This window comes from Mesocricetus auratus, unplaced genomic scaffold, assembly GCF_017639785.1.
Source record: "Mesocricetus auratus isolate SY011 unplaced genomic scaffold, BCM_Maur_2.0 Super-Scaffold_100010, whole genome shotgun sequence".
NCBI lineage: Eukaryota > Metazoa > Chordata > Mammalia > Rodentia > Cricetidae > Mesocricetus > Mesocricetus auratus.
In genome coordinates this window covers 37,030,397-37,045,587 of record NW_024429194.1, presented here as the reverse complement: position 1 = coordinate 37,045,587, position 15,191 = coordinate 37,030,397, and the positions used below count along the sequence as shown (strand labels likewise).

General features: G+C 38.8%; 1 protein-coding gene across 2 annotated transcripts in view; it reads right to left on the bottom strand.

Moving 5' to 3' along the window:
- Nucleotides 1–2,947: 2,947 nt before the first annotated feature.
- Abca12 (ATP binding cassette subfamily A member 12) overlaps nt 2,948–15,191 on the bottom strand; it is a 167,155-nt gene continuing 154,911 nt past the window's right edge. For both annotated transcript variants that reach the window (XM_040753380.1, XM_040753379.1), the window contains 8 exons: nt 14,438–14,547; nt 14,039–14,180; nt 12,817–12,951; nt 10,796–10,899; nt 8,596–8,688; nt 7,195–7,300; nt 4,673–4,810; nt 2,948–3,336 (listed from right to left, as the gene is read on the bottom strand). In XM_040753380.1, the coding sequence (XP_040609314.1) occupies nt 3,229–3,336; nt 4,673–4,810; nt 7,195–7,300; nt 8,596–8,688; nt 10,796–10,899; nt 12,817–12,951; nt 14,039–14,180; nt 14,438–14,547 (936 nt within the window). In that variant the 3' untranslated portion in view covers nt 2,948–3,228. The remainder of the gene's footprint in view (nt 3,337–4,672; nt 4,811–7,194; nt 7,301–8,595; nt 8,689–10,795; nt 10,900–12,816; nt 12,952–14,038; nt 14,181–14,437; nt 14,548–15,191) is intronic.

Sequence of the window (15,191 nt, the reverse complement as noted above, 5' to 3'; positions counted from 1 at the left end):
TTTTATGATCATGAAAATTTGCTTTCGTAGATGAAGTGGAAATTGCCACAATCCTCAGAGGTAATTCAAATAACTCATGTAAAGAAGGGAGATTCTATATGTGTTATCAAGAGCAGAGAGTCCTCCTCAGAGGACTGGGAATTCTGAAAACACTTCCTCCATTTCAGAGAAGCCCACGGGAACATAGGCTCAAATAAATTTCTATGTGCATTCCTTACTTTTACGTGAAAAGGGGACCATGAAGTCCTTATATGGTATATCCCAACAAATACGGAGACAAAGAAGAGATAAATGTGCAGAAATCTATGAAAACAAGGCACTAGAATTCTTATTCCAAAGATGTTATCCAAACCCTCCCATCCCAGCAGATTCACTGTAATATGGCACCAAACATTGTTCTCTCTCCCTTTGTCTGAATAAGGTACCTCCTGGGAAATTGTGTTTCAGAAATTTAAACAGAATCAGGATGTGTGGTTTCCATGCCAACCACGCCAGCTTCTCTTTTGTTTCTTACTCATTTATTTATTCATGTCACCAACACATACATACTGAACACCACAAATGTTTCTTCTATGTGCAGGTGGTGGGAAGATCAAAAAGATTCTGTCTTCATTGGGTTTCAAGTCTACTGAGAGAAATGAGTACTGAACACTTAGGCCAATGTGCAGTTGGAGAAGTTGAGGCCAGGTAAGATATTCCTGCCCACCAAGGGGTAGATTAAATTGGCAGCAACCACTAACCCATATCCTGAGGTGGTTAGAAACTACACCCAGCACATGCTCCCCTGTCTTGTATTTATGATTAGACTCTTGATTCTCTGTGATGGAGCAGTCACTATTGCACACCTCATCAAAGAAGGTGTTGACATATCCATTCCTTAGCTTCCAGACTCATTCATATAAAGCATTTGTGAGTGGGGCTAGCTTTGATGAAGATGAATGTTAATGGGACCAGTCCACAATGAGGCTGGCTGCCCAGTGAATGGATGTGGAAAAAAACAATTAGAAATTTATTGGTTTAAAAAGACCATTTCAAACTTTGAGTCCCTCCCAGTAGCAATCAAGTAAGCAAAACAAAAAACAAAAAACAAAAACAAAAAACAAAAAAAAACTAAAACCAAAACCAAAACCAAAAAACAAACAAAAAAAAACAAAACAAAAAACAAGCCGGGCGTTGGTGGCGCACGCCTTTAATCCCAGCACTCGGGAGGCAGAGGCAGGTGGATCTCTGTGAGTTCGAGACCAGCCTGGACTACCAAGTGAGTTCCAGGACAGCCTCCAAAGCCACAGAGAAACCCTGTCTCGAAAAACCAAAACCAAACCAAAACAAAACAAAACAAAACAACAACAACAAAAAACACACACACACACACACACACAAATAGGCAATTTCCAGTAGGCAAGTTTCTTTTATTCTTTCATGGAGTATAGTCATCTTTTTATAACTCAAGGGATTCTGAAGACTCACTTGCCCCCAGAGTCACATTTTCTACTCTAAAAGGATGTATGTATATATGTATGTATGTATGTATGTGCAAATATATGTATTTGTGATATAGATATAGATTTCAATATGGAGTGTATCCAGAGACTTGTACATACTGAGTACTTGTTCAACTACTGAGTTAATTCCTTGGCACTTGTTTATGAGATAAGGACTCACTACGTAGTTCATGCTGGCTTTTAACTTACAAGGCAGCCCCAGTTGTCCTTGAACTCATGATCACCCTATCTTCGCTTTCTGAGCCCTGGGATCAAAAGCATTCCTGACTTTTAAGGACATTTGTACACTCCCCCAAGTTGTGTTGCCATCTGTTAAAATATGAATCTAAAGTCTAGATACATGACAAATTATGATGCAAGATTTCACACAAATGAGTGGCAATTTAGTGTTAGAATGGAGATCAGATTTAAGCTGAGAAAGCAAGGCAGTAAAGTTTCTCTGGGAAAGTATAACATTTCTCAACACTGTTAGATGGACACAATGACTGGGGATCGAGCATTCACACCATGGGTCATTAAGTGTGGAGCATCATGGGAACTTCAAGAGTCCAGCAGGACCTGATCCTAAAGAAGAAGGGGATATGGATGCTGTTCAGAACGGCAAAGTAAGCAGGAGCCAGATCACTCAGAATTTCTTGGGTCATGTGACTCCTAATTTGAGGTCCCTGGCTCTTTCCTATCTAAGAAAAAGATGTCATTGATAGCTTCTTTTAAACTTAGAGTTTATTGGTAATTGAGACAGAAACAGTTGTGTCAAAGCTGGCAAACTTGTACATGCGCACACACACACACACACACACACACACACACAGAGTCAGAGGACACATAAAGCAACTTTGTCAAAGGGCACGTAACTTGGCATTATCAAGTAATTTATCCTGTAACCATAAGTATAATTATTCCAGGTCAGTCAGAGAGTAAGCTGAAAAATATTTTCACACTAATTTTTCTTTCACAACAAAGTTTCTTGTGGAGAAACTAGAATTGTGAGGGTTTCTGGAAGAGCTTTAAAAATGTTGCCTGCCAGCAGCACATGAGTTACTGGTTTTCAGGATCTGCCCGACTGACACACTTGCTTCCTCTCAGTAAGCAGGAAGCATCTTCTCCACGCGCCAGGCATGACCGGAATGGGCTTATGTTCTGTTTACCACCAGGGTAAACTGCTGTCTCATTGTCCTCTTATCATAAGGCACACTGGGGGGGGGGCTCACTATGGCCCCATGTATTCACAGGCACTGAAACTAACAGGCACACCTCTTGTAGGGACTGTGCCCACCGCTTTCTGTCATTGTCAATCCAGTCCTTAGCACTTTACACAAACACTAGATTCATGGGTTCATGTTATTTTTCTAGAAATAAGTTATTTTGTTTGATCACCTAACCTTGTCTCCCCCAATCCACTTTACTTTTCTTCTCTGGTCTTACTTTTCAACAACTAATACCCATGCCTTTTAAGCTGTCCTTTTATTGAAAGTAATAAATTAAGACACCCATCGTGGGGTTGACCTTTTGCCTATGGATCACCAGCATATACATTGCATTCTCACTGTGTTGAGTACAGGGGAATCGTTTCAGGAGCAATACTGATGTCCATTATAATTTGTCAGTCTTGTGCTGTACACTTGCATGCAGTGTAACACTTCCTAAGGAAGAGATGTTTTAGGAAATGGTGTCTTCTTTGAAAGCATCCATCAGTCATTTGCTGAAGTTGAATCTGCTACAGGTGCTAAGACTCTATCCGGTCATCCTGTGAGTCAACACTTATGGTGGAACCACGGCTACTGGTTTCGACATTTTCATAGGATTTTTGGTCTTTGGCGAAGTTGATAAATACCTGAGTTTTTCAAGGGAATTAAAGACATTAGTAAACAAAAGAAGAAACAAGGCTTCTCTCTCTCTCTCTCTCTCTCTCTCTCTCTCTCTCTCTCTCTATGTCTCTCTCTCCTTCTCACTCTCCCTCTACTTCATCTCTCTCTCCTTCTGTCTTCTACTCTCTCTCTCTTGCTTTCCTTCTTTGCTTACCTCCTTTTCTTCTTCTCACACATTCACAAGTTAAGAAACCAAGATTTCTTTAGGATATGCTCCCACACTTATGCATGCCCTCCCTAGAAGTTCATTTATTCAGCCAACTCCAACTGCTTTAAAAATAATGCCTGTTTCCGTTTTTTGTTATAGTTTAAGTTTAAAACTATAGTCATGGGTCTATAGCCACACATCTGTAATCCATATGATCCACATTGATATCTTCAAGAGATGTCAAGTGAGAATTCATTAGTTTCAAGAGGTAGTGCACAAAATAAAATTTGTATAAACAATGCCCATTAAGTTTGCCAATTATCTAACATGCAGACCCCTTTATATGATTAAAATCATTAAACTTATTAGTCGTATATTTATCCTATTGTCACTGAGAATGTAGTTTTCCTATGCATGATGCTTAACGTTGATCAAATAAATCCAAGATTAATTCTTCAGTATTGAAGAAGCCATTGTTGCCTTAAGTCCCTATAAAATATTAAACCATAAGATGAAACACAATCCATTGACTTACTCTAAGACCCATTTCAAGGTCAAGCATAGAGTTTATTTTTGTAAGTCATGTTGGTCGATCTATATAAAACTTAGTAAAGAGATGATGGATGACTTAGGAAGTAGCTTTCCACCATTGAGTGGAAAGGTAATTAAGATGTATAAGAGAAAGGAATTCTTGGTTTGCTGGATTAAGTGTGGGAATTTAATAAATGTAAGGGTCTGTACATTTTGGATCACTCATCCCACATACCCTATTTCAGGAAACTGAGTAATGGAAACCTTCATCATGAAATCCACCAAAAAGAAAGTAGAGGATGCCTTAATAGCTAATTATTTTGTAGGTGACAAGAGTGGTTTCCTGCTTTCCATGAATATAAACATTTATGGAAGTAGATGTCATTTACAAGGGAAAAATAACTTCATTTCTCCACTAAAAATAGTTGCTAATGCCTTTCATATCTATTTTTTAATATCTCAAATGCAGTTAGAAATAAATTAGGCTCTTTGCTAAGGTTTTCAGGTGCGAGATTAGATACTGATTTAATTAAAAGTAAATTAAATGTCATTAAAAAGAAATAAGCAGGATGCATAATAACTAATGTGTGACACTGTGCCATGGATCATGGCATGCATTTTACCTCTTCCAGAGTAGTCTGGCTCACGAGGAAATTTGTGATATTTAGAGCAGTCTTGTTGGTTTCCAGAAGGTCAAAAATGTTTGCTACTCCTCCTGCTGTGACTGGCACATGGTACTCTAACATGCTAAGATGCTGATCCTGCAGGAAGCAAAGGGAAAGACTTGTTTTAAAATGGCAAGTTAACATCAACTTAATCTAATTTCACTTTACGGACAGCAGAGGAAAATGCTGAAAGTCGTTCTACTGGGAGAAACAAAAATCATGCCATGGTTTAAATAATGGGCATATTTTGAAACTAACCTAGAGATGAGATGAGAAATTTTATGAACATCATAGAGAAAGCAAATTAAAAAGTTAATGAAAATTTCAAAGCATCCCAGGCTCTTGCTGAAAGATTCAGAAAGTTACAATCTCATCTGGGGAGGGGTGGGGATCAGTTTTAGTAGATGTGCTGTGACGTTGAATAGGTCTAAAATTCCAGGACTTGGCTGTTAAAAAAAAAGCTAGATTTCGGCAATGTTAACGTGGTCTTGAAACCTTTTTTTTCCACTGACAATGCCTACTTTTTTCGACTCGCCTTAGTAGGCTCTCTGGTTTTATACTTTCACCACACGATCATCTACTTTATAATCTGTTGTGACTCCCCTGGAAGATCTAACACCTGTTGTTCTGAATGTTTCATCATTTACCATCTAGGTTTTTTGGGATGGGGTAATTGCTTGTTTGTTTACCTTTAAGGCATCTGTCCAGTTTGACCTTTCCCCTCTATTTGTACCATTCACACTACTGACTTGATACTTCTCACTACACATCCTCCTTGGAAGCCCAAATATGCTGATTTGTTTTATCACAAAGCAGCCAGAGAAATGAATACTAGTTTGACCAAATGTTGTCTCACTCCAGAATCTACTCCTGTGTGTCTGTAGCCCTATCAAGTTCATGATTCTCTCTCTCTCTCTCTCTCTCTCTCTCTCTCTCTCTCTCTCTCTCTCTCTCTCTCTCTCGCCTCTCTCTCTCTCTCTCTGGTTTTTTGAGATGGGGTTTCTCTGTGTAGCAGCCCTGGCTGTTGTGGAACTCACTCTGTAGACCATGAGGCCTCAAACTCACAAAAAGCCACCAGCCTCTGCCTACTGAGTGCTGGGATTAAAGGCATGCACCACCATTTCCAGGTGTCTCAGAGTTTCTCTTTCTCCCCTCCTTATCTGGAGCTGGGACTCTCCCATAAGCTTGTACTCTCCTTGTCCCTGTCCCTGTAATCTGGCCATCTTGATGTTTAATTCTCAAGTGATCAGGCAGGATATTTTCCAGCTGAAGAGATATAGACACTACTGTAGAAGTACAAAGGACATTCTCTTGGGGAGAAATTGCCTTTTATCATCAGCTCATTTGAATTGAGTATCTTTAGTCCCATGATGCACACACCAGGAAAAATGGAATCTCAACTCAGTAAATAAACATTTCAATCAAGCAACTGACTCATTGTGTGAGACCAACACTGTTTGTAGAAGAAAAGTGTCCTTTAATTAAATTCTGATGATAAAAAATGGGCTTTGACAAGAAACTTAAAAGCTAATGGTCCTATAGAAATTATTCAGGGCTTGGGGAGGCTGAGGCAAAAATATTTTATGAAGATAAAATAATTATTTTAAAAACACATTCTTTTGCTGTCTCTTGTCTTTTCCCATTAATATTATGCCCTATAGTTTGTGAAGATACCAGACATTTTCCACACCCATTTTGTAAAGTAGACATTTATTCCTGCTTACAAATAAGAGAAATGAAGTTCAAAGACTTTAAATGTCTCCTTACATATCTCCCCCACACAGGCAGACTCAACTCACAGCTTTCCAATTTCTTTTCATAATTCAACTTTGATTTCCTTTTAACAACAAATGTTTGTCATCCTCAATTTGTACAAATGATCTGTCTATCAAGGGTGTGATTCTGATAATTTTTCTGCCACATACATTAAGTAGGTACTATGTGAGTCAATGTGTGTCTCCCTGTGTGTCCATCTGGCAGGTTCTACCGGATAAACAAGAAGAACCAGCTCTAAGATATTTCAATCACTTTGGGAGCCAAGGATTGCTCAGACCTTTGTGGGTTTATTTTTCAAAGGCGAGAAACAAAGCATATAAAAATCTCCTGCCTGAAAGACTCTGAGTGCACTACTTTTTTTTTCTAAGAAATGCTGTTGGTCATATAACACCTGTCATTCCTAGGCTTCCTAATGTATTGTATGTAATTATTAAACTGGCAATGTGTACAACTTGAAAGTAAATCCAGTGTGATCATAAAGATTTTGCAAGGAAGTAATTACTATGCAGATGTGAAATATCTAGATACTTAAATACCTACCAAGATATACAATCTGGGGATTTTATTTGTTTGCATGAAGTTCACATCTTGAACTAGTGGACTAGGATGAATAACAATGCTGTGATCTACTAGGAAATAGCAAACACCCACTTTGTTACTACTGGAAAAGCTAGTCAAGGTCAAAAGGTGGAGACATCACTTACTTTTAAGTATGTTTTTGGAAAGTGCAACTGCATAAACCTTGTGAGATTTTCCATGCTCACTTTATTATTTTTCAAGTGAACCTTGACAGTAAATCCACGTCCAAACCTAAAAGTACAAAAATACAGTATGAGTTACATTTTGCCACAATAGCTCCCCTGGAATTCTAGATAATGAAATATATCCCAAGCTGACCATTATGGTCTCTTTTCTTATATAAAGACTGTCATTTTGCTATAAAAGTTCAGAGAATGTTGCAAACTGGAAACTGTTCAATGCCATGCTTTGTTTTTTGTTTGATTGTTTTTAATTTCTACCTCCATACTGTTTCAGAAACTTGGAGCAAGAGCCACACTGCAGTGAAAACACACAATCTTGGCTTTCTTTGACAATCACCAATTGGCAATAATAGATGTCAATTTTCGGAGTTGAATGCTTTCTGTTATGTCAGACTGTGGTGGCACATGCCTTTAACGCCAGCACTTACGGGGCAGAGGCAGGCAGATCTTTGTGAGTTCAAGGCCAGCCGGATCAAAAAGTAAGTTCCAGGACAACCAGGGCTACACAGATAAACCCTGTCTCAAAAAACAAAAACAAAAACAAGATATCTTTCTAAATTAGTAAGTAGAGCAAAGTCTTAAGAGTCAGGCCATTGGAGAATTGATGTCAACCATGAAGATTAAATCCACTGGGATTCCAGCACTAAATATGAAGTCAATATGCTGGTGTTGCCTAGGCTAAGGGAAGAGTCCATGAACAGGTTATGACACTCAAGCAAGGTCTCTATCATCATTATGTCTTTATCTCAGATAATACTATTTTGATAAGACAATTAAGCTGCTGTATGGAAATATATAAAGTATCATCGTGTAGTTTGGAGACTCACACAGATATGTATAAATGCACACACACTTGGGATTATAATTTAATAATTTAGTTTTAATGTGATGCTAATATGATATTTATGCATCTTTCCCCAATGCATTCTTGATTAAAAGGTTTTCAATGTGCTAAAATGTTAAATAGCTTACAGAAAGCTTGTGCAAATGGCAAACGAACATGGTAGATTAAAAAATCTATGCCTTCATATACTTATCAAGTCGAATTTGTTATTGGGTGTATTCTTGAAACTACTTCCTGGGAGTATTTTGGTTGTAAATGATCTATTATTATGACTATTAGGAGCTTCGAACTTTCTAAGACTTGGGGATTTTAAGTAAAAAATACAATAAGCCTTTAATAAAATAATTTAAATTTAAGATGAGTCAATGATTACTTCCAATAAAGGGTGTCTTCATCTAAGGTTTTCTATCCATTACACAGTGGCTGCTGGGGTACAATAGCAGCTGTAACTGTTGGAATAATTCCCCTACACTCTGTGCAAACAGCATATTGTTGATTACCTGCTCTTTATATGTTGCAAAGATCCAATGCATTGAAACCTTCCATTCACCATAATGGCCAGCCGGGTACAAAGGGCTTCACATTCTTCCATGCTAAAAGAGGTAGCAGATTACTATCAACATCCATGGCATAGAATATTGGGTTGAAGTTCATAAGCACATGTTTAATTAGTTCATTATGGCACCATTGCAATCTCTCTTGAGGGTTCTCCTGAGAAGGCTTAGCTGTTAAAGAATAGGCTCACAGCCGGGCGTTGGTGGCGCATGCCTTTAATCCCAGCACTCGGGAGGCAGAGGCAGGCGGATCTCTGTGAGTTCGAGGCCAGCCTGGTCTACAGAGCGAGTTCCAGGACAGCCTCCAAAGCCACAGAGAAACCCTGTCTCGAAAAAAAAAAAAAAAAAAAAAAAAAAAAAGAATAGGCTCACAACCAAAATGACAAGAACTCTCTCTCGATAAAGAAGAAAAAAAGAGCCTTAAAATATAAATTAAACATATTCAGATGGGGATTGTTACTGTCCTCTTACACTTGAGACCATCTCTCTTGTCTGGATAACTTCCCCTGTCAAACCTAATAGTCTTTTCCGGTTCATTCAAGCTCTAATGCAAGACCTACATATCTTATGATGTGTTTCCAAAATGACATAGAGCATCTTTCATGCTGTCTCATATTCCATTTGATTTTGTTTTGGGGTTTATAACTAGTTAGCTTGTACCTGATTATAAGCTCTCTTATTTCATGGGTGATGACACCTAGAGGGAGTCCCAGATATTGTCCTGTTCATGCCATACAGAAGTTCATGGGAATAAAATGATTAGCCTCGGGATGATGGACTCGAAGCTGGCATACAAATAACCCTCATAATGAACGCATCTAATTATTTTCTGCTAAATGATCATCATAATGAAAGGTGAACTTAATACAAATCATAACTAAAGGCCAATGTCATAAGAGAGGCATAGAGACTCAGAGGGCTATGCTGTGGAAAAGAGACATGTGAGTGGGTTCTAGGAAGACTCTGTGGTGACTACTTCAAGAATAAAGCACATATAAAGAAATACATAGAGACAGAAAGTCCAGAAGGTGGGTGTGAAACCAAGAATCATTTAGCCTTCTAATGAGAGGGAGTATTATGTGGGGGAAAGACTAAGGATTCTGAAACTTTTTGAAAGGCAATAAGGAGCAATATCTGAGAATACACAAGTCTTATGTCATGAGAGCTTCATAGTAAACATATCTGCTGAGACCATGTGCCCTGTCCAACCACAGTATTCTCACTGCAAAGCCCAGTCTTGACCTATTACAAACATGCAATACTCCAAATGGGCTCCTGAGAGAGTTGGGGGGCTCAGTTGGTAAAGGCACTTGGCTTCCAGGCCTGACTACCTGAGTCTGGTCTCTGGGACCCACATGGCAGAAGAAGAAAACCGACTTTCACAAACTGTCCTCTGACCACTACAAGCAAACAGAAATCACGCACGCACACACGCACACACACGCACACACACACCACACACAAATATACACACCACATGCACCACACATACACACACACACACACCACACATACACTACATACACACAAACCACTCACACACTACATACACACACACCACATACACTATATACACACACACCACGCATACATACCATACACATACCACACACACACTACATAACATACACCACACACACATACACCACACACACACACACACACACACACACACACACACACACTTATAGGTATCTTGTCTATGAACCTGTAATGGTGACCACATCCCTTTGAGTGTGGCTTTGGGTGGACAGAAGCAGAATGAAGGAAGCTTGAGACATGGTTTCTGTTTTCGCGCTCCTTTCTGGTGGGTCAGCCTATTCAATAGGAAGGGCAGAGAAATGTTCCCATGGTTCTTTGTACTTTTCTGTGTTAGTGTTCCCCAATAAACACCCATTTACCATTTATCTTGGGTCTAGTGAAACATTTACACCCATGCCTTCACACACCACACCTACAATACATACACCACACACACACACACACACACACACCATCCATACCACACACACCACATCCACACACACATCCACCCACACACCCCGTCACACATATGTAACAAAACTTCAAAATACTCCAGACACTGATGAGTACTCAGGTCATGTATGTGCTACATCAGCATCCCCAGGGACCTGACTTAGTTTACCTGTGAGATGTGAGGATGACAGAGCATTTGTTCTGCACCTCCTCTGAAATGATCCTCCAGAGGTGTCGTTTTGACTTAGGGTCCATCCCCGAGCTCGGCTCATCCTTAATAGAGAATTACCAGGAAAATGTATCAAATTAATTCATTTTTGATGAGGCTCTTTAGTGGAATCACTATGTCTCAACTCCCTGGGAACAGAAATCATGTTTCGAGGTCCTGTGACTAACTTGCTTTATACATGTATATGTTTTATACATAATAGGGTTTTTTCTGCTGCTGTCAAAAGCTCAGAATTAAGTATTTAAAATCGTCAATCTGTTTAAGAAGTCTTTCAGTGAAGCTGACATCTTGTTACTTTATATCCGTTTCTTATGCTTCCTTGGGAAAAAATCTACTTCAATTACCAGCAGAGCAGAGTTTTTACATTTAGTTCTACATTCTCACATATGCATTTGAAGCTCCATCAACAAGATTGCCATCTTTCCCCTGAAAGTGGAATTGCGACTGACAGCGATACGGTACCATGTAGAGCAGAAGAAACCACAACTTGACGGTGCAGTGAATGTGTTCCTCATGTATTTGTAGCATTTTGTTATTAATTGAAACTTAAGACTCTTTGGGAAAATAAAAAATAGAATCTGTTGAAGTTGTCAAAGTGGAAAAATTCACAATATTTTTCAAAAACAAATGGGGCTTTGATAGATTCAGACTGAACAGATAATGTAAACAGACAATAATGGATCCCAACAGGTAATAGATAAGAACAAATTATAGGTCCAGATTAAACAGAAATTTTCAAAACATATGTACGATGGAAAGAATTGGGTCATCAGAATTCTGCTCATCATGAATAGTGGTATGCTAAATTTAAATAGAGCGATGAGAGCGATGAGCATTACTTTGGGGAAATGATAAAGGAGGTAATGTCACTGCTTCTATTTTTGAAGAAAATGGACTGAATATGCAGCATATTCATAGGGCAGTATCTTCATCTTGTGGCCTGTGATTCTTCAGCTCATTACAACATAACATTTACACGGTACTTTTACATGCAAATGGCTTTACATCTATTATCTCACAAGGATGCCCCAGGATTGTTTTGTTCAATTTAAGAGATGCTTACACAATAGGGTTCCATTATAAACATTGACCGGCAGCGATGTAATGCATTATAAGCTTCCGGTATTCTGGAAATATGGTCTGTCTAGGCAGTTTAAATGATTGGATTCACTGTGTGACTTAATCCCTAGAATAATGTGGTGATTTATAACTGGACTTTACTGCATGCAGTTAAAGTTCTTTTTAAAATTTGGAGGTCCTTGAATGAAGGCAATTTTCCAAAATAAGGACATGTTTATTTCTCTGAAATAAAGTCCCCTTTGCTTTGGTGGAATTCAGAAGCAGACTACTATATTACTAATATGTACAATTTGTATTTTCAGGTGATCAATTAAATTGTGCATCTTTTAACCAAATATGAATGTGGAATGCATTTTTGATCCCATCCCAAATTCATATAAGACAACACTGTATTTTCCATGACTTCACAAACTAAAGAACTCATATTTTTAAGCTACTAAAGAATATAATTTTAGCACAACACTTTGTTCTAAAATGCACCTTTCTTCCTAAGTAAAGAAATGGAAACAGCTAGTTCACTTGATCAGGACCTAACAGAAATATGATTTCATCAATAAGTGGGAATTAAATTTGAACCTGTTCTATAACTTATTTCAAACCCCCGAGTTTGTTGCAGCTGTTTCCCATTCTCATGCTGAGTGTTTTCTCTGGAGCCTCCTGAGCCATTGCTTCAGACACAAGATGTTTCCTGAGGACACTGTCATGATCATAAATTATTTGCTACTACAAATTCTCCTAACGTGGTAGTATGCGTGCTTTGACAGTAACAGGAACACAGTGAGACTGCATTAGATGTTGACGGTGCTGCTGGTGAGATGACAATACAAGTCTGATGTCCCGTTTCTAATTCTTCATAGTTTTATTCATAATGCCTCTCTTACCAGCAGGAGGATGGATGGTTTCCCTATTAAGGCCAGGGCAGTAGACAGCTTTCTTTTTGTGCCATAACTGCACATGGAGGTAGATCTGTCCTTGTAGGGCATCAAATGAAGCCTCCTAAGGAGTTTATGAACAGTCTGTGGATAAGAAGAAGAGGGTTAGGCAACCTCCCCTTATTCAAGTCTTTAAAGCCCCAAAATGGAACAAAAACATGTCTGCAAGTAGACATGTTTCTCATGGAGAAAAGGCCTAGGAGAAAAGAAAATATTTAAATTCAACACAGATCGATTATAAATCAACACTTTGTCAAACAGAGAAAAATAATTTCCTGGAGGTACATTTTCAAATGGGAACCTCCTCAAATGTTTAAAGTATGTGTTTGCAATTGCAGACCACTTTATGTTGTTACCACAGGATTCTCCTACAATGCTAAAGAGCTGAAGAGACCTAAGGCACAGGAGTTCAAAGGCAGGTTTCCCATCGATTGCCATCCTGCTTCATCTTTCGTCTTACCAAGCTGTGAGCTGTCAGAAAGACTTTAAGATTATTTAGAACTGACCTGCCATCAAAACTGCCATGCATTAGGAACCATGGATGCTTGCACTTATTTTTATAGTTAACCCTAGCAAATGATGAAATCCTAATTGGATGTTCCCATCAAGTCCCTAGAATTTGAAGAACAAAGGAATGTCACCCCAAGAGTTTGGTCATTCCATTACAAAAATAAATTTTTGCAGTGGTATATAGAGTTACAGAATAAAAGTCAAAATCAAGGTTGGTATTGTAATTTAGTGGTAGGATATATGCTTAGCATACATGAAGCCCCAGGTGCAATTCCCTGCAGTAATAAATAAAAAGTAAAGAAAAAAAGAAGTAGACATGAAAGCTCTTCTATTTCAGTTGGACATTCATGTGTACCAATATTTATTTGAACAGTTTTTAAAAATCACTAATATCACCAATGAAAGTTCAGCTTGGAGCTGAACACAGTGTGAATATCTATTTACTAAGGGAACTGAACAAACTCTGGAAAAAGCTTCTAAAGCTGAGCTTTTAGGCGGGTGTGGCTACAAAATACCCAATCAAGCCAAGTTGGGGTCACTGTGTAGAGGGGCATGCTACAGTTTCCTAAGTGGCACGTTGGCTTTGCCAGGAGTACCATGATGGGAGGAGCAGATATAGCAGTGGTCTTCAAATTCAGTTGTTCTCCCCATGGATACTCACTTCTTTGATGTCTTTCTCTGGAATCCCATGTACTCTGGCATAGAAATACAAATGTTCTTCCACAGTTACCAGGTCATCTAAGGCATCCTCTTGAGGGCAGTACCCAACCAATGAGCTATGAGAATCCACATGACCCAAGGATCTAGATGAAGAAGATCAGAACACATGAGTTTCTAACAATAGGTCTCTAAGTTTTGGGTTAGATGTTTTGTCTTGGTTTATATAGAGAGGTCTTTGATAAAAGAGGGAAAATACTCTTACTGCCAGAGTAAGAGTAAACATCAGTCTCTTCAATGATGCCCTCCTTAGGCCATGAAGATTTAATAACATAACCATGAAGCTACATAAAAATTTGTGAAAATTATGTTGTGCTCAATAAATAGACGTATCCATTTGTACCCGCTCTTGTTCCTGATCAGAATATTTCCACCGGAAGGAATTATGTCTCCAGTCAGCATCTTAAATATAGTGGTTTTCCCTGCTCCATTCACACCGAGGAGGCCAAAGCACTGGGGTGGGGAGAAAAGAAAAAAGATGTAAGCCATAGGAACATGTTGCTGTTGTAACTCCTTCTTCCTCCCTGGTTGAGACAACTTCCCTGGAAGAATATATCACTAGAATTATTTCTGGATAGTATACTGCTTTGCTGGCATGTGGTAAGACTTTCTCTTTTAAAACAAATGGGTTTTGGGAGCTCTTTACCTCTAAGTGTCTGAACATCTGTATATAGAGAGGCTCTGCTTACATATGCTGTAGTGCCCCTTTGTATGACATGATAAACTACCCCTCAAGTACGATGTGCTGGCTCAAAGAGGTAATTACATTTATAGATTTCACATAATTTACACAAAAATCACAACTTTACTGAAAAAGCTACCGATGCAATAATTTATGTCATCAAAAGAGTTTGACGCATACACTCTCCAGCTCTGCTCAGAATACTGAAGGAAGACAGCCATATTCTTTCTTCTTTCAAAACTACCTCAGTCCTGTGAAAGACCTAAGAATAGCAGTGAATGCATGCTAAGATGTCCCCTCTGAAAACAGATGTCCTTCTAGCAGACTTTGAACGTGCCTAGGAAGGAGAGATGTGAGAAAGCATCCTAAACAAGGATGATATAGAGTCCTGCCAATAGTCCACCCCAGAGATAGC